Below are 19,176 nucleotides of genomic sequence, written 5' to 3'. Positions count from 1 at the left end.
AAAAGCAATAGGGTCTTTCCTCCTTTTTCCTCTTTACAAGAATCTTACTTGCGAAAGTAACCACTGGAAAAGAAAAGAAAAAATAAAAGAAAAGAAAAGAAAAAAGAAAAGAGAAGAAAAGAAAAGAAAAAGAAAAGAAGAAAAGAAAAGAGAAGAAAAGAAAAGAAAAAGAAAAGAAGAAAAGAAAAAAGAAAAAAAAGAAAAGAAAAGCCTCCTTTCAAAAGCATATTTTAACCTTCTGCTTATGAAGTGGAAAGGAAATGATTATATACCTCAGCTCATCCTGCAATTAACAATTCAACTTTCCTCATACTTAAGGCCTAGAAATCAGATAAGCACTAAACTTCAAAACAAAGCGTATGCCAGGTAACAGTTTGAAATGCTGGACTCTTCAGATGCTTTAGAAGACAGAAGCAAACTTCTGAAGTGTCCTGAACTCAAACTCAGGTTAAGTTAGAGCACTCATTGACAAGAGTTAACTATTTAGTACTTCTTCTAGAATGTTTATTAAGGATACCATGTTTGTTTGACCTTGAAATGTTGCTGGCTTATTACACTTGCCTGCAGCAGTAGCTGTTTCCAAGGAAGCTGCTTAGCAGCGGTGAGATCTGCCAGGAGGATGGGGTGTCACGTTCTTACTCATTGTGTTTACTCAACAGCACAATCCAACTTTCCAGAGACATGAAACTACTGCGATTTGACCGTGGCTATTTACTGCTTTGTGAATTTGACCAGGTGACCAAAGTTACTTTTAAAGTGTGTCATCAATCTACAGATCTATTTAAAAACCTGTGCCACAATCAGCACTTAAAAACCACACAGTTTTACACTAGTTGGGTCAAATTAATTTTATTATGCTTCATGATGAATTGCCACCAGTGCAACATCCTATTCACTGTACATTTCAAAAATTCACATACTAAAAATTTCAGTTCGATAAATGGAAAACTGAATGATTGAGAAGTTCTTACGAATTTCATACGTACAAGTGGCTAGCTGATATTGTCTATGCACATAGAGTGTTGAGATACAAAAGCCTCATGCTAGTTTGTTAATTGCTAAGGCTATCTGGACAGTCAATTAACCAGAATATATAAGAGGCCTTCATTACAATGTTTAGCAACAATGCACCAGTATCATGAAATGCTATCTTCTGCTCGGAGTGCAAGTGGCAGAGTGCTGAAGCATGCAGCTATGACTAACTTAACTGCCATCGCAGTCGGTATGCCTGACATTTATCATGAACAAACACTACTTTAAAGTAAATATTAACCTGGACACCACAGGTGTGAGTGTACTTTTTGTATGAAGAAATAGAAAACCCAAAAACTTTCTTTGGCCAGTATCTACAAATCAAAGTTTTATTCAATAATGTAACTTCAGAGCTCCCAAAATCCAGAACAGAAATTTGATTAATAAACTGTGATGCTTAATTATTAACTATATTACAGAAATTCCAATTCTGGGAACATAACAGCTAAACATATCTAGTAAGTAGCATGTTAGGAAAACCTCTAGGCCTCATCTGCTTAATTTTAAAATTCCCTATATGCAATAAAAATAAGTGAGCAGTGCCAGAAGTTATATGAAAGCCATACAAATATTTTCCTTATACACAAGTTGTTAACTCCACTGCCATTAGCTACACCAGGCTGCACTTGCACTTGATCCAAAGCTCAAGCCATGACAGCAGCAAAGCTAGCAGGAAGTGTTTCCAGCAGCAGAGGCCAATGCGAAAGTTACTGCAAGAAAGTGAGACCACTTGGCAATTTTTTTTTCTCAAGTTATGTGCTTAAATTACTCTTGGAAAGAAGTTAGCATCCTCTGAATAATTTAACTACAACCTTACCTCTCTCACTACTTTTCAGTAACTTTCTTTTCTTCTCATACGACTAAATTAATTTGCTAAAGACTAGGTTATAACTGGGTTAGAAATCCAAGCCGTATCATGCAGGTCCAGCCTGTCAAGATCAGGTCAACACTGGGTTTCAGTCAATACAATTTCGATAACTTAAATTTTGTTTGATACCCTGACTACAGTCAAAGACCCAGGACACTATGTATTAACTACACTCCAAAGGTAACTGATTTAACTAAACATTCTGTGTCAGATAATGTGGTTTTTAAAATGATTTTCTACCTGAAAATTACAGTAAGTACAGTAATTAATGCTGCAGATATTAAATACCCACGTAGCATAGATTAGTTTCTCATAATAGGCAGATGTGCCAATGTTTACTGCACTACAAAGTACAACTTATAAAAATGTGCAAGCTGTGAAATGAAAATCCCATTTTCTATCCACTTATTCAAATACTATTCTTGTGAATCAGGTTCTTGATCTTCATCACAACCCTCAGTCTTAAAGCCAACATATGAAGACAAAATCCTGCCATAAAATTCAGTACTTATCCAAGTGTCATTCTGAGTTAATGACTTTCCAACCTAAAGGATGAAGGATTGATGTTTCAGCATCTGCTGTGTACCATAAAGCAAAGACTGCAAAGTAATACCACTTGTGTTTATTAGTACACCAATGTCCTACAAAATTTAAAAAGTAATTAAATGCTATTGAAGCAAGCCTTAAATGTAGCCCTTCAGCCTAAAAACCACAAAAAATTGGTTTTAAAAATAAATCAAGCTGTAGCGATTGCCAGCCCCCAGTACAGCCCCCAGTAATTTAGACATCTTCATTCTGAAAGTAAGAGCAGGGAAGAAAAAAAAAAACCAAAACCAAAAACCCCAACCAAAAAACCAACCAACAAAACCCAACCACCAAAAAAATCCCCCCAGAAACCCTCCCCAAAACCCCAAACCCAAACAAACCAACCAAAAGTTGAACTTGTCTGCATCGAAGTTGCCTTCACAACTCAGACAATATAGAGCCACCCTGTTTAGCTTCAGATAGAGGTCTCCAATTAAGAATTTAATTACTAATGCCATTCAATGGCAGTCAGTACTATAGTTAGGGCAAGGTAATTTTCACAACTAGCTGTGCATTTCTGTAGTGCTTTTGTGTTATGTAAAGCATACTGCTAAGATTTGAACTGCAATACTGTTTTGATGTATTTGAAACCATGCAATAGTATAAACCAGCCTCAACATTCATATAGCATTGCATTTGAAATCAAGGGGCTAAATAAACTAAGAGCTGCATCACTTAAAGAACATAGTGCTATACTAGGCTTTAATAAGAAAATTTAGATACAGAAAAAGTAGGGTATGAAAATAGTGTTTTCCTTCTTGCATTATAACTAAATTACATTAAGGTTTTTGTCAGTCTCACATATTACATTTAAACTCCCTTATTGATGGAATGGAAAGTATTCACATGTACATGATCATCCAGGTGTAAACTTGCACACATTAACAGGGAGTAGCTTTGTAGAGGATTATGACAAACCTTTACAGATTAAATGAGGTATTGCACAGATTAATAAAAAAGCAAAAGGCAACAAAAATATACAGCAAATTGGTAGAACATTTACATGATAATTTTACAGAATCCATAGACAGAAAGCAGTGTTTAGTATATCATTCACCTTAAAAAATATATATATAATAATATATGATCAATCATCCCATTCGTCATCATCCTCAAAGTCTTCTTCATCATCTTCATCCTCATCTTCATCTGTAAGACAAGAAAAGCAAGTCACTTGCATGCACAGAATTAACATGATAAAAGTGTTACTGATTTCTGTCAGTTTTTTGAAAAGAGAACAATCAGTTCAAGGTTGTCATGACAATACATTTAGTAATACTCTATTTTAAGATTGCTAGACATGACATCCAGTTTAGACAGTTACTTGCTATAAGTTAAATCTATTTTGTTTCTTTTCTCACTCTTTTTCTCACGTAGGAAAAACGTGTTTTGTTCTAGGAGAAAAAGAATCAGAAGTTCTTGTTTAACAGTTACTACTTACTACTCTTTCTTAGAGAATGTGAGAGTTACCAGCTTGTTCCAGACTGGATTTAAAACTTCAGGAACACAATTATTTCTAGAATGTAAAGAACTGCTTTCCCAGATTTACTACATAATGGAATTTGTTTACTTTACAAACAGAAAAAAACCAGCGCCCCCAAAAAAGGTCTGGTGTGCTAAAGACCATTGTGGATACTGGAATATTCAAAGCTGTGTAATGAACATCAACTTCAAAGTCAATGCTTGTTGCTGACTTTATTCAGCCTTCTACTTTTTTATGTGCAAAATACTTTAAAAAAAAGTAGCCTGTTAAAATTAGACTACTTATTTGTTGGACAAGAGCATTTCCTTCCCATAGGAAAACACTGCATTTAGCTCCCTTCAGGTATTTAATTTATGTTAAGTACCAAAACTGGCAATTACTACATAGCACAGCATATCAACAAACCATACTGCACTTGGTCAAATGCTCTGCAGACTGCATACCCAGTTCTGATACCAAGGCAAGCTCTAGAAAAAAAATGCATCAAAGCCTAAACAGAACAGATGTACTCAAACAGCTGCATTGCAGCTACTGAAACACATTTATTACAGGCTGGTATTTGAGAAATGCAAATCCTCTTGCAGCCCTGATTTTTCCCAGCACTTAAGCATGGAAAGTTGATTCAATCCTGGTAGAGGCCTAGTCAAGTAACACTGGATATCTGCTCCTTATCCAGGAGGTGGCAGCCAAAGCCCACTGGGAGCCACAGCTCAGGAGCTGAATACTGGCAAGAGATTTAGCATCAACAAACAGAAAGCATGAAAAACTTTCTTCCAAAATATTTTGACAACTTATTTCATCAGACAGCTAGTAAATAAAAATGAGTCAGTTGCAACAAGAAAGTCTTTATAAGGATATTAACCTTGCTTAGTAACTTAATTGAGGATTACCACAAATTGCTACACCCCAGTAATTCAAAGCAGCATGAAGGACCCATTCAGCCCATCACCAGGGCGCTGCTGAGAGCATCCTGGTCTGCACTATATGCTGGAATCCATGCTTTTCTCCAGGAGTACTTTTCGATAAACAGAAGTGTTAATTCTTGAAAACCCGACACCGGGAGGTCACAAAAATTCCGTAAGACGCACCTGAAGAATGAATGGCTTTGCTCCTTTTCTGCATAACTTCCATTAACGCACCCACAATTCCTGAGGTGGGCGCAGGTGTAGGTGGCGCACTCTCCTGACCATCAGATACCTTGGAAAAAAGGTTACAATAGAAAGATGCAGTTAGCTAAACAGAACCTCTGCATTTTGAGACAAACTTCCTTTAAGATTAATGAGTTTATTTTCCACCAGAAGAAAGTGTGTTCCTTTAGCTCAAACTGCAAAATCTTTTATTAATAAAGTTAACTTTTTTACCGTATAACAGACCTGCAGTTAGCCATACCCAAGGTTAAATATTTCAGCTCTGATGAAGTGAGCATTCATCTAAAGGAAACCTTCTTAATATGATTGTACAGGCATGACTTGTGTGGCTGCATAACCACTATTTATTTTGTCTTTGGTATATACCACAAAACATTTTTCATTGTTTGGGTTTGTAAACTGAGACTGCTTTGGGCTGATAATCCTTTCTGAAGTAATTAACTTTGAGAACGCATACCTCTAACGGCAAATAAATATGAACACACCCTTACACTTTTTACAGCAGAAGCCTCAAGTGCAGAGGAGTGGCAAAAAATAAGAACCAACAGGCAAATTATTTCTAAGAAATTAATTTTAAGATAATCAGTGGCATCAATAAGAAACAGTAACAGCCTGTTCTGCAGCAGGGACAGCTACAGCTTCTCTCATGGGCAGCACTTGTCCAGACACAGGCAGCCACCTTCTTACAAGCCTCAACAGTTGCAGAACACAGGTCTGTTTTAAGACAAAAATAAAACTAATAAATGTAGTGTTTGCCTTCCGCTGTCATTACTCCTAAACTCATCCCCTGCAGTTTAGATTATTTTACTGAATACTCAGGAGAGCAGTAATCTTTCATAATTCTTGCAGAAGTTCTGTACAGCCATGATACTATGGCATCATCATTGTAGGATTTACGCTTAAAGCTTTACTCAAAAGTGAGAAATGAGTTTGAAAGGGTAATTTCATGTACCAATACTCATCTGTAGCAAATGTGTGTTTTTTGCATTTTCTCAGTACTACTGTTTAGTCATCACTTCGGGAACTCTAAAACTTACAATCTTGGCCCCAAAGCAGAGCCACAATTTACTGTTCACACTGCATTTGCAAGTCTCAAGGGGACCTGGATAAGAAAGAGCTTTTACTCACAGATTTCAACTGTATACCCTGTCGTATCTGGTCTAGCAGTGCATCTCTTCCTGAGCAGGACACTGGTCGACTGTTCTGTTCTACCTTCTTCAACTGAGCTCCTTCTCTGATCTGATCCAAGAGTGCTGCTTTGTTTCCCACAAGAACTGGAAGCTGGTGATCAACCTCTGAAGGAAGGCCTGGTGGTGGAGGAGGACCAGGAGGGGGTGGAGGAGGTGGAGGGGGTGGAGGAACAGATGACCCACTTGCTGGTGGTGGTGGGGGCGGAGGAGGGCCGGATGGTGCAGATGAGGAATGCACTGGTGGTGGTGGAGGATACATCCGGTTTGGAGGAGGGGGGGGCACTGTTTGCACCAGGTCTAGATGGAGGTGGGGGTGGAGGTCTGCTGTGGGAGCTCTTGAAGGAGGTGGAGGTGGTGCCCCTCGGCCTCTAGCAGGGGGAGGAGGAGGGCCCGAGCTATGGGGAGGAGGAGGTGGAGGTGGAGGGGGTCCTCCTCTGCACGGTGGTGGCGGAGGTGGAGCTGAAATGAAACAAAACAACTTTGAATTACATGCTACTCCATACCTGAAAGTCTTTCAGAGACTAGCAGAAAAAGACAACAGGCTGTGCCTTGCCTTTTGCAAGGATCTCTGTGCCTGTGCAGATTTTACCAATTCTGGATTAAACTGGATACAGCTGAATATAAGCTATGCCTATATGGCAAACCAAGCTAAACATAGCCTATGTCAGTTGTATATTCTGTAAAAGAGTCACCCACTGCACGAAGCACATGCACTACACAGAAAGACTGATTAAAATTCAGAAGAATCCTGTAAAATTTTGTTGACCTAGGACAGAACAAAAGAGAAAAACTTTTCAGAAAACAGACTTAAAATGAATTTTCCACTTTCTAGTCTATCCATTATTTTATTAGGTAATTGCAGAAACATTTTTTGAAGCAGTATCTTCTAGTAACAGAAATTCCCCTACTAATGCATTATAATGCAGCATAAACTGACTCTTAGTCTCTTTTACTGAAAATTACTTCCAACAATATCTTCATGGTAAGGACGGCCAAAAGGAAACAACTTTAGGGCTAAACACACAGGATCATTTCTCTGTGAAGTGGCCTTGAAACGTACTTGCTTTGCTAATGGCATTTTAAATAGCACCGTTTCATTTCCTCTTCCATTAAGCATCTAATGGCTCATGGTACTTCAGGTTGTGTGGTTGCTGCACATAACTACTTAATAATCCAGGTGCCGTCACATAAATAGGAAAATTCATGTTTGATTTCATATGCCTTTATAACAAAAAGGGTATTACACTCAAGAAGATACTTCTTTACATCTTCTACTATCCCCTTCATGTTACTTGCAAAGAAAGCAGGCTGGCTGCACTGGCATGGAGAAGGGAACATCCCTAAAAATGGGATTCTGCAGAAGCAGGAGTCACTAGTACCTCAAATGCTCCTTCCCGGCTCATCTTTAGAGAAGATACTACTCTTGAAATCAAGTATTATGTTCTTAAGTTCCACAAGCTGCTGGTTTTTTTCTACCCCTTCACAAGAACAACACGGAGAGAATTGCCTCTGAAATGTCATATATTTTCCAAGAGACATACTGCCAACGTTCTCGATTTTAAAAACTGCCACCATTTTTGGCTGATATGACTGTAGTTCCCTTTCCGGCCACTGGAGGGCGGCATTACCAAGCGTAACAACCCGCCAAGCACTCCGTACGGGATTTTGGCAATACTGAGGAGATACTCAGCGTGGTCACGGCTCCAGTCTGCACTGTCTGTAGATTTTGAACACAAGGTTTAGGTTTTCCTGCGGGGAAATGGTTTATTCGCATTATATCTAGAGAAAGATGCCAAATCTAATCTGTGGAAACAGCACTCAGCTCGTCTGTACTCAACTGTAGTGAAATGAGGGAGGAGCAGCAGGGAGAGAGCACATTAACTCATCCTCTCTCCCTTCCCTCTCAGATGGTACAAGTAAAGCAAGAAAATAATTTTTCTTTTTTATAAATGCACGCTAATCTGTACACTGCTATTAACAATAAAGTTTGTATAATCTTCTATTGATGGTACTGTCACCAAGAAAACAACCACCAGTACCAAAACTAGGGAAAGAGCAGGGAAAACAGGAAAGTAATTTCCATCTCAGCAGAACGGCTTGTCTGCAACTCTCTAGTCAGCATCCTCGCAGAGTGAATATGTAAGCACAGAAATTCTTGCAATAAACACAGAAAAATGTGCTTCAGTCGAGAAAGAACACTTCAAACAGCAGTCAAGCCTATATGTCAAGTAACACAATTGTGGATAAACTCACTGAAATACTGGAGTATTTTATCTACCTCTATCAAAAAGCACAGAGGTAGATTATCATCACTCATGTTCTAGATGAGGTTTTTCTTTTAATTGCATACATGCAAGTGGCCATAATGTGAAGTTAACACATACAAAATAAAAAATGGGCATTTTAAAAATATTTTAAACTAGTCATAAGACTCCAAGGCAAGTCTTCTCAATCTAGTTTCACAGTTAGCAATCTGGGAGCAACGACTCTGTAAACATTTAAACAGAGTTAAGATTCTATAAAGAAGCTGACAGATATCTTACTGAGACAAAAAAATTGTAACTGGAAGTTTTGCTTACAATTTAACTAAGAAGTTCAAACATAATTTTTAGTATTGCAGTCAAACAGGTGCAGACTAAGATACCATCAAGGAAAGAAATCACACAACAGCATGAATACTTTGAAGCATATGCTTAGATGCCAGCTCAAGTACATACCGCTCCACCGCGGGGGACCTAAGGAATAAATGTTAACAAGTCATTGTACCCCGATTCTGTATCTCTTCAGTCACTGAACAATTTACTCATTGCTTTCAAACTGCTATTAATTTCAATTTACATAATTTTCCTCTTGAGAAGAGCTCTAAGTAAATTTTTGGAAGTTTGGCACTGGCAGGGCAATTTTAAACTGACTTGCTATCTTCCACTAGATAATACATCAGCTGAGGTCACATTTAAAGATTAGGCAGGCAGCAGCTTGAGAAATTTTTTGCAGCAGAAGCATGTTTAAAACTAGTATTTTTAATTTCAAATTAGAAAAAAACTAACTTTAAAAAATAATATTAAATTTGCAGGTCTGTAGGTGTTGGAAGGCTCACTACATAGAGCTGCCAGGGTAAATGGGCACCATACATACCTGCCAGCCATGTACTACCACTACAGCTGACAACAGCATTATGGCTTCCAACATTTTATATTCTTTATAAGATTGAGATTACAAATAAATATTTAACACACGCAGTCTAAAAAAATCTTTATCAAACATACTGCGTAGCTTTGCAGCCAGACTAAGTGCTACTGGAAGTTATTTAATTGGCATAAATATCTTTATTCCTAAGGGACAAGTACTCTCATGGGTCATGCCTGAACATTTTTATATAGTGTATGGAAACATGATCCAGGGCAACTGCAGTGACATGAAGCCCAGAGAAGAGAATCAAAAACTGCTCACCATCAACAGTTAAGGCATCAACATCGTTAAGGCAAAAAATGCCCTGTTAATTTTTACGTAGAAATAAAAGGAATCCCACCTTGTCTGCGCAGTTCATTTTTAACAGCTTCCACACCTCCTGTTTTTTCAATGAAATCATATATGACCTTTGAAGTTTCTTTGTCTTTTAGTTGAGCCTCTGAAATTCCACACAGATCAAACAGGTTTTTCAGTTCTGGGTCTAAGTTGTTCACCTGCAAGTCAGATACACTAGTTTTAAGTAGCTTGAAATGTGGAGGTATTTTTAAAATATCATTTGTATTGGGGGAAAACAATAGCCACAAACCGTATCATTAAAAGGAACAGCAAGGTGACGTACATGTCTCTGGGTTGACTTTTCAAGTTGGAAAATACTACTTTAGGAGGGGTAAGTATCCTGCATGAAAAACTGAAGGTTCTGAATCTTTTCTCCCCCCCTCAGTCCCCTTTGGCCTATTCCCTTCTACTCCAACATCTGTTTACATCACATCATAAAATCCCCATTTATAACTATTTAATTGTACAGTTAACTTTTTATTTAATGCAAATCTTCATGACTTACATTAGAAAGTCTCTAAAGTTTAAATCATTGTCTTCAGTAACTTATTAAATTACTTACATCAAAACCTGTGTTTGGATCCCAACCAACATGTCCAATGTGTCTAAAAAAGCAGAAAAGTCCATTTAATCAGCATAAAAAGGATCTTGTTAACTAAAATAAGAAGACACCAAGACAACCAGAGATCACTACCAGCTTCTAAGCAATTCTTATTCCCCAGTGCCCCACTTGAGAATGGAATAGTAAAACTTCTTTACTTCCACTTTTTGTCTCTCGTCCAGAAGATCGAGAATTTATTTCTCTCCTTAAGTTACAGTCTGTGGAAAACATGAAGGCTTCATGCTACCCTATGGTGCACACGGATAATGATGGAAGGACTGCACAGAGATCAAGGAGAAGTTTAGCCTTTACAGAGCAACTGGACCTTGAGCTATTGCCAAATTTTTCAGTGGCATGCAGCTGGAAAACCTCCTCCTCCCTACCATCACTGTGTGTTCTCTTATCACCCTTCTCCCATTTACATCTTTCAAAGGTAAGTCAGGACTATTTTCAGCTGCCATCTCCCTAAGCTTCTAGTAGCCATGTCATGTGGCTACTAAAGTATTACTCTATGTGATGCTATAACCAGTTAGAACAAAGATGGGTTTTGTGCCACTCCAAGCTACTTCATGTTACTGCTGTTGGATATGGAAGACAGAGCCATAATGTTACCAGGACTCCATGTTTTGTGATTATTTTCACATATGGTGACTTCTAGAAGCAAGATACAGTTTTGAGGAAGTTCAACTCAGAGTTAAAAAATACCAGGTGAGCTGTTAGTAGCCAATGCAGTTTAGGCTAAGCTTGCCAAATTACAAAGGCTGTTTGGCTCCTATTAAACAGTGCCTCACCCACCAGACCTCCTATTCTTGCTTGGGTCTTTTATTACCAACAGCACAAGTTTTCTTCATGAGAATATTGAAGTAAAATGATCAGTTTTGGTTTTGGTGTAACTATGACTAGCTAACTACTTATTTTAAGAAGAAAAGTAAAACGTCTGGTTTAAAGTCACATTATGCCATAAAAAAGGAAAACCAAGGAAAGCCCTGTTTTGCCTAATTATTTAAATGCCTTTAACTACCAAAATATGGGATGATTTATTGATTACAGAATTCTGAATGCTAAGCTACAGCTTACTTCACATAAATGAGACACGCATTTCCTAACAGAGTCTCATAGCTGATTGCAATGTATTAACTGGCACATGTAAATTGACATTGGTTTACCACTAATGTAGTATTACCCACATACTTGAGCACATGTGTGTGACTCAGGATGCTCTTTTAAGAGGTTGTGAGCATACAACTCAGAATTTAGTGCGCTTAATTGATACTGAAGTTTTATATGCCATACTTTTAGCATTATTTATCATTTATTTTTCACCCTTCAGAGTAAGATAAATTACTTGTACACACTGACTGTGACACATGTTTTTCAGATCTTTTCAATACAAATGCATTAAAACTCCAATGCTACTTAGAAGAACGTATACAGTAATAAGTTGTACTCATGTTGAGTACAAATTGTTGTTTTTCTCTCAAAACACTGAAACTTCACAGCTGTCTAACAGAAGGCATTTAAAAATTTTATCTACTGATTGCAACTTTGATCTGGAATGAACAGTGACTGTGTTGGTCTTCACCAGTATCACAGCGCAAGTGACATACAAGTTATCCTAGTAGCTTATTTGCCTAACAATATCAAATGCCAGTTTCCGCATGTTTGTACAAAACCCGCAATTAAACTATCTTACACAGTAAGATGACACATAGCCGCTGCACTCCACAGGGAACTTAAATAGCCAAAAAGACTTTCAACAGACTTCTTTTGTAAAGGTTCACCACTTACAATTTAATATTACATTTAATGATACTGGAACGTATCTTTTGCTTGAGCTCCATGAAGTATTTTATCACCTTACTCTCAGCTTTTCTAGGTCACACTCTGATAGACGTCATACACAAAGTCTCAAAGTAATTTTGTATCTATGCTGCTGCACAACCTCTTCCAGACATTCCAAACAGAGGTCTGACATGGTGACGCAAATTTTGTCCGCATATGCTCAAGTCTGCACCAGTACAGCCACAACAGTGGCCAACTACCAAGCACTCTTCATTTTTGTTCCCCTCTTCCTTCTTTTCTCTATTTTTCCATTCAAGTGACACTAACAGATGCAGCACTTCATTGATACTCATATCAGTAAGAACAAGGTTGATGCCTAAATTTTCTAGGCAGAGTCGGTTTAGGGAGAGTTTAGAGACTCTGTTTAGAGTCTGTTTAGCCCACCTCTTTTATGTTCCATCCACTATGCCATTCCACAGAGCACTATCCCAAAACACTGTGCAGTAATGTTACTGTAACTGGTAATGTCAACATTATTTTAATGGAATTTTATTCTGGGAAAACACATTAGTGTAAGTGATGCAACATACCAGTTCAAAAGAACAAGACAATCACTTGGCATGTAAACCTCACACTGGTTTTCTAATGCTTCACAGAAACTGGTCTTTCCTGTAACTAACTCAAGCTCTTTAAGTTCCTGTTGCTTCAGCAAATAAAGTACATTTATTTTAAAAGGCAGAAGATTATAATATCAATAATGTTCAGGAAAGCAACAGTTAATTGAGTAAAGTGACCAAAACCAAGTTTCATGAAAGTGAAGCTTAAAGTGGTACATCATAACTACTCCAAAAGATTAAAGATACATTAGAAACTACATCAGGAAAAATTCTTGAAGGATGTATACATGCTGTACTTTCATCACAAGATGTATGTCCTAGCCTACACATCAGAAAAAGTTTGTAAACAGAAAGCCAAAGATGAAATTATGGCAAGTCATTTCTGCAGTTATGACAAGTCAGGACCCAAATGTGTACTTCACATGACAAAGCACAGCTAAATATGTGCAGGCATAGGAATAACAGTATTAAAGGGTTGACCAGTGAGGTTGAATATGAGTCTCCACTGAGCTAACAACTTCAGTAAGGCACCCCTATGCAGCTGAAGTGTTTTCTAAGCTGATTTTGGATAGCAAGTGACTTTTTGTTAACAGCTGCAGTAAATCCTCATCTGTATATAAGCTAACCTGCTTAAACCCCACAGCATTCCAGCTAGCATTTACTTAGTTCAAGTTCAGGTTACACAGATTCAAGACTTGGCCATTTTCAAGTGTAACTGACACAAAAAAAAATCAGAAAAGAAAACAGAACCAAATGCCAACAACCACCCTGCCCCAACAAAACTTCCACCCATCCAAAACCAAACTCAAAAATGTACTTACTGGAAATTAGATGGAGTTCCAATATCTGCCTTTGTCAATCTTCTTTTTTTAGTTTTTCCTTTCTTCTTTTCTTTGGTATATGAAATATTGTTGACTTGTGGAGTATAAAATCTGTTAGTTGTAATTTCTGGGTTTTTGATATCAACAGTTGCCATTGGTAGATTTGGGCCTGTAAAAGTAAAGTACAGGATTTTTACTACTGTGTTTCAACAATGCCATGTTCAATCCACAAACGTTGAGGGTTGTTTTTGAGCTGTAGCTCTACAAGCCATGTGCATCCAGATGGGTTCTGGATGTCAGATGCATAAACTAAGTTATTTGATGAAAAAAAAAATGTTGCTAAAGCAGAGAAACAGAAATATTTTCTGAATTATGACTTGGTTTTTGCCGCTTGCACAGAACACATGGAATGATGAGACACATGAAGATACAACATAGCTACAATCCTAGATAAGATCAAAGATGTGACTTCATAAACAGCTGGACCCGAAGAGCCAGCAGGCCATTACCTGGGCAGCACACTAAACTAATCTTTCAGGGGACAGAACCTTTGCTTAATAAGCCCCAAGTGGGAATGCCTTCTGCCATCACACACAGAACCTGAACATCACAACAACTACAGAAGGCTGCTCTGGACACACTACTGTCTTCAAATATAGGACAACATCTGTGGAACTGTTCAGGATTTCTTATGTCTTACTCTTTGACAGGTTTTCAAAACAGTGAAGTCCCAGGTAAGCAACAGCATGCAAAGAGTAAAAACGGCACCAGAAATAAAACTTGAGTGTTTCATGCATGTTCTCAAACTTTGTCCTTAATTATGAATAATTCTGAATTATTTTTCTAGTTATTTAAAATGTATCTGAATTATACTCCTGCGAATTTAGCATTTTAATGTTATGTTACTTGTGTAATACTAGCAAATGAACATACCTAGCACATGTTCCACTCCGGTTTTTTAGCTTTGACAGAAGATAACTCTTGACATAAGCAAGTGGTAGCAGTACTTAAATACTAAGAAGCAATTTATGCATTTATTATATACATATATATGTATACATACATACACACAGGTGTATATTTAAAGAAACCTACAAAAAGGGTAAGTAATTTCAGTTTTGGAAGAATGAGATTAAGCAGGTAATTTAAAACCAGTTTGGCAAGAAATAGTTTGAAAACACTCCCTACTTCCCTGTGAGTTAAGACCCAGTGGTTAGCAAATCAGCTGAAGTAAGACCCAGTCTTACTGGGCAGATGATAAAAAAAGTCTAATTAGACTTTGATAAATCTGAACCTTATTTTGACACTATTTTTTCATAACTGCATTCAGAAAGAACCAACAAGCCTTATGTTCAGAGTTCAAAATAAAAATCATAAAGGACAAGTAGACAGTACAACAGATAACATAGCTGACATTTGCAGTTAAACACCTCAGTGGGAAGCACCTAGTACTGGCCAGGAAAAGAAATAAGAACAGAAACATGACATTGGGCTAGACAAAACTCATCTAAAACATGACAACTCCAACATTCTTAACATTCTCCAACACCCTAGGAGTCTTAAAGGACAAGATTTAAAACTGCATGGAAAAATTTCTGAAACATTTTCTGCTAAGCAGAAATGCTTTTATCTAGAAATGTTTTGATCTAGACAACTGTCCTCTGAGAGTACATAATCTGACCACATACAACAACACAAAACAATCTGCATTGTTGGAGTTTCACTTAAAATTAGCACTGAATTGACTAATCATCAAATATTATCAACTCTAAACTTAACGGTAAGTTCAGTAAAATCTCAGAATGAATTGAAAATTACAGTCTTAATTTCCTTGGTACAAAACAAAAAACACTAGGCGTTAATCTTCACTTTAATCACCACTTACATTTTCTGTTATATTCTGCCCATTTTCACCTATTATATTGGTATTTACAGTTTCAATAGCTGTACTGACATTCAAAAAAGAAATGGGTGCCTTTATAATGCTAGTAAGTTTGTGATATTCTTCTCTCAATTTCTAGCAGTCTTTGAAATGCACCTTTTTGTATATAAAATCCTGAACTAACCAAACATGGTCAGTTGTATGTAAAGCAGCAGCAATTTGCAAAAGGAAGTTTTAATCAGCTGAGCTAAAAATCAAGGATTAATAGCCTGATTCCTTGACAATGATATTCATACAAGAGAGGTCACAGTAAACTTAAAGATGAAAATTTTTCTTACCATCTGGTTTAGACCTTAGATGTCCACGAGGGATAAAAGAACCTTGGAAAGAATTGTACTCTTCTAGCACTGCCATATTTATATCCAGTAATATTTTTCCCATCATTAGACATGCACCTTCCCCATCAGGTGTAGACAGCTCAATAAATGAAGATGAGAGAGGCATATAGAGCTCATCATTAGGAAGTACCTGACAGTACAGTGGCCTTAAGCATCCACTGTGATCAGTATCTGTGACGTCTTCAGAAGGGGCTCCAGAAAACGTCGTACAGAACATTTTGAAATGTTAATTCTATTCTGTATTTTATTTAGAGCCTCTCTAGGTATCTGTGCCAGACTACAGACAGCCCTACAAGAAATGCAAACTGTTCTAGTTAACAGCTGAAACAAAAGTCCATCACATGGTTCTTTGAGATTCCCTCAAAACCTAATACTCTGACAAATCCTCATTTCATCCAGTACTTCACTAAAAGGTCAGTTCAACCACAGTAACTCTTCTTTATTTGCATAAAGAGACCTAGCTATTACAAATGAGTAGAACACAAATCCCAGGAAATTACAGACTAATACATTTTACATAACTGCTAATGCCAATTTGAGTTTAATCCTGCGATTCTACAAAAAAAAAAATCTTAAATCTGTATCATTGAAAACGTCATACAAAAGACCAAGTGCTTTTTCCATGCAGCTTCAATGTATGCAGAAAATCCAGACTAACAAGCTCCAGTAAAACAAAATTCCCCACAGTATTTAAACCATGGGTCATGTGAGTACAGAAATGCGACTGTTCTTGTTTTTCAGTTTTAGAGCTAATAATGCACTAATACCCAGCACAAAAAAACAGGTGTTTCATCATTTCTCCCTAACAGAATTTCTGAACAGAAACTGCATATGAAGAGTAAAACAAAAACTAGCTGTTATTAGAACAGGTGTGGGGGTTTTTTTTCCAGTTACATTTTGATAGTATGTATCTGTTCCAGTCTTAATTCCAAATACTGAAATGTGAAGTCTGTGGAGAGTGTAACAACCTAAGGCTACAATCCATGACCTGACTGTGTCTTATCTGTGACTACTTGAGGACATGGCTATGCAACTTTCTACCAGCAGAGAAGCCAGGCATTACAGAATTTGATACATTCAGAAAAGGAAAACGGACAGATTTTGAGAGAGCATGTGGATGTCCCAGGGAAACAGTTTATTAAAAAACAGATATGCTGAAAACCTTTGAAGTGATTACAAATCTGAAACACTGAGCATAAACCCTATGTCTTCCACAGAATACTCAGGATAAATCCAGCATAGGGACAATGACTGCAAGTTTAGTATGAGAGAATTTTTCTCAGAAAAATATTGTTCCCAAGGTCTTACAGCATGAGGTATGGAGAGTATTTTAAGCAGAAAAGTTTTTGCAGGCTTAGTTTTCTTAAATCTTATTCTAATCAAGGATAGCAAACTAGACCAGTAAATTGTGTCAGAATAGAGACAAAGGCTAAATTTTTTGTGGTAGGTGTTACTACATGATCACTGCTGTTGTAATTCCCATCTGCTCTGCAGACATTGCTATCACGGATGTGCTGTTTAGGAGAGCAGAACAGTCAAAACCTTCTGAAAGCTCAGAAAACCTGGCGAGACCATCACAGATGATATTACTATGAGTGTCTCAAAACTTAACAGCCCAGTCAAAGTTGAATCTATACTAAAAATACCTGGCCTCAACTGATGATTGCCTCAATTTCCTCAAAACTTAAAGGTTATCAATATGAAAAAGCTATGTTTTTAAGAAGTATTCCACATGAGGGAGGTTTTATCTGCGTATATAAAAGGAATCAGTAGTTCCTATAATTCAGGATTAGTTAGGAATTAGACATTTTGGTGACCTACAGAGAGATGCTTGAATGACTTGGTTAGTACAAATTTTAAGGCTTTCACCTCAAGCCATACAGGTATTTCAGAACATCAGTTGACTCTACCCTTGCTCCAGCAGCAAACTCAGAGATACAGGGGTATGATCTATGATCTGGATCACCAACAGAAATATGACAGGTGAAATCCCTTTTTAACTTCAGTGTGAATTCAGAAATCAAAAACATCAAACTTAATAATCAGTGATGTGGCTTTTTCATGATTTTAGAATAGATGGTAAAAAAGTTCTGTATCAAACTGATACACAGTTTGATTCCTTCCATCAATTTAATAAGAGGATCTTCTGAGGAACCTGTTATCTTCATGCTAGTGGGACATGTTTCTGAGAGACAAGGAGATTCAAATAATTCTTCATTCGGAAAGAGTTTAATATTAACAAACATATGACGTAAACCCAAAAGACTGTTACATTCTATTAAATCCATCATCGTTATGCTTGCTATTAAGACGAATGGACTAACTCTGTATAGTGATCCTATACATCATATTCTGAAGATCAAGCAGCAAATGCAAGGTCCAAAGTTTTCTTCTCAGTTTAAGCTGAAGGGCCCTCTGTCCTATTTGCAACAAAATATGCTCCTCCAGAAACATTCTTTACAAATTCCAGCTAAGCCACAAAGTTTTCAAGCCACAACTAAACAAATACCATAGAACAGAAACAAAAAGGATACTGTAACCTCCAGTTTACCTCTTTTGTCACTACATGATCATCCTGAACAAATCTGAAACAAAGCTATACATAAACAGTAAATGACAGCAAAAGGAAAAAATAAAATGCAGAGATTCATGCAAAAAGCTTACCATTTGGTGGGTCTCGTCTTTTTTCTGTTGAAAAAGAAAAAAGAACCTTTGAATGAACAGGAAAAAATAATTCTAAATTTTAGTTTCTATTGAAGCTTTTAATGACCTTGACCTCAAACTTAGGAATCTATTTATATCCCTAAAGTCTACCTGTGCAGTTGAAAAAAAGTATTACAGAACAAAACCCCCCAGTTTTAGACACTACGCACTGATTTCAACTGTACAAACTGAGCAGGAGCATAAGGCAGTAGCTACTGACTTGGTTTCAGGCATTTCAACCGTGAAGTAGAGTGAAGTATTCAAAAACTATCTGTTTTAATATGACCTATCACAGTAAGATTTTTGAAGCATTATGCTTTCTGATGTCCACTGAATGAAACTGTCCTTTCATTTTAATCTGAAATATAATTAGCACTTTATAGAGTATTGTTCTCTCACAGAAGCTAAAATTTAATTAGTTTTGCTTTATGCATAAAAAATAGGACACACAGGGGCAAGACACCTCACCTACATTATCCAACAGGTAGCTGAACAATATGGTAAGAACTAGAATCTCCTTGATACTAATATGATACTCTAT

General features: G+C 37.1%; 1 protein-coding gene across 1 annotated transcript in view; it reads right to left on the bottom strand.

The window, feature by feature from the left end:
• Positions 1–833: 833 nt before the first annotated feature.
• WASL (WASP like actin nucleation promoting factor) overlaps positions 834–19,176 on the bottom strand; it is a 51,806-nt gene continuing 33,463 nt past the window's right edge. The window contains 9 exon segments of the mRNA XM_039570694.1: positions 834–3,634; positions 5,057–5,165; positions 6,245–6,592; positions 6,594–6,628; positions 6,631–6,765; positions 9,836–9,989; positions 10,394–10,436; positions 13,653–13,821; positions 18,597–18,620. Of these exon segments, the coding sequence (XP_039426628.1) occupies positions 3,573–3,634; positions 5,057–5,165; positions 6,245–6,592; positions 6,594–6,628; positions 6,631–6,765; positions 9,836–9,989; positions 10,394–10,436; positions 13,653–13,821; positions 18,597–18,620 (1,079 nt within the window). The 3' untranslated portion in view covers positions 834–3,572.

This window comes from Corvus cornix, chromosome 1A (genome assembly GCF_000738735.6).
Source record: "Corvus cornix cornix isolate S_Up_H32 chromosome 1A, ASM73873v5, whole genome shotgun sequence".
In the NCBI taxonomy this organism is placed as follows: Eukaryota; Metazoa; Chordata; class Aves; order Passeriformes; family Corvidae; genus Corvus; species Corvus cornix.
This window is presented reverse-complemented; position numbering and strand designations above follow the sequence as displayed.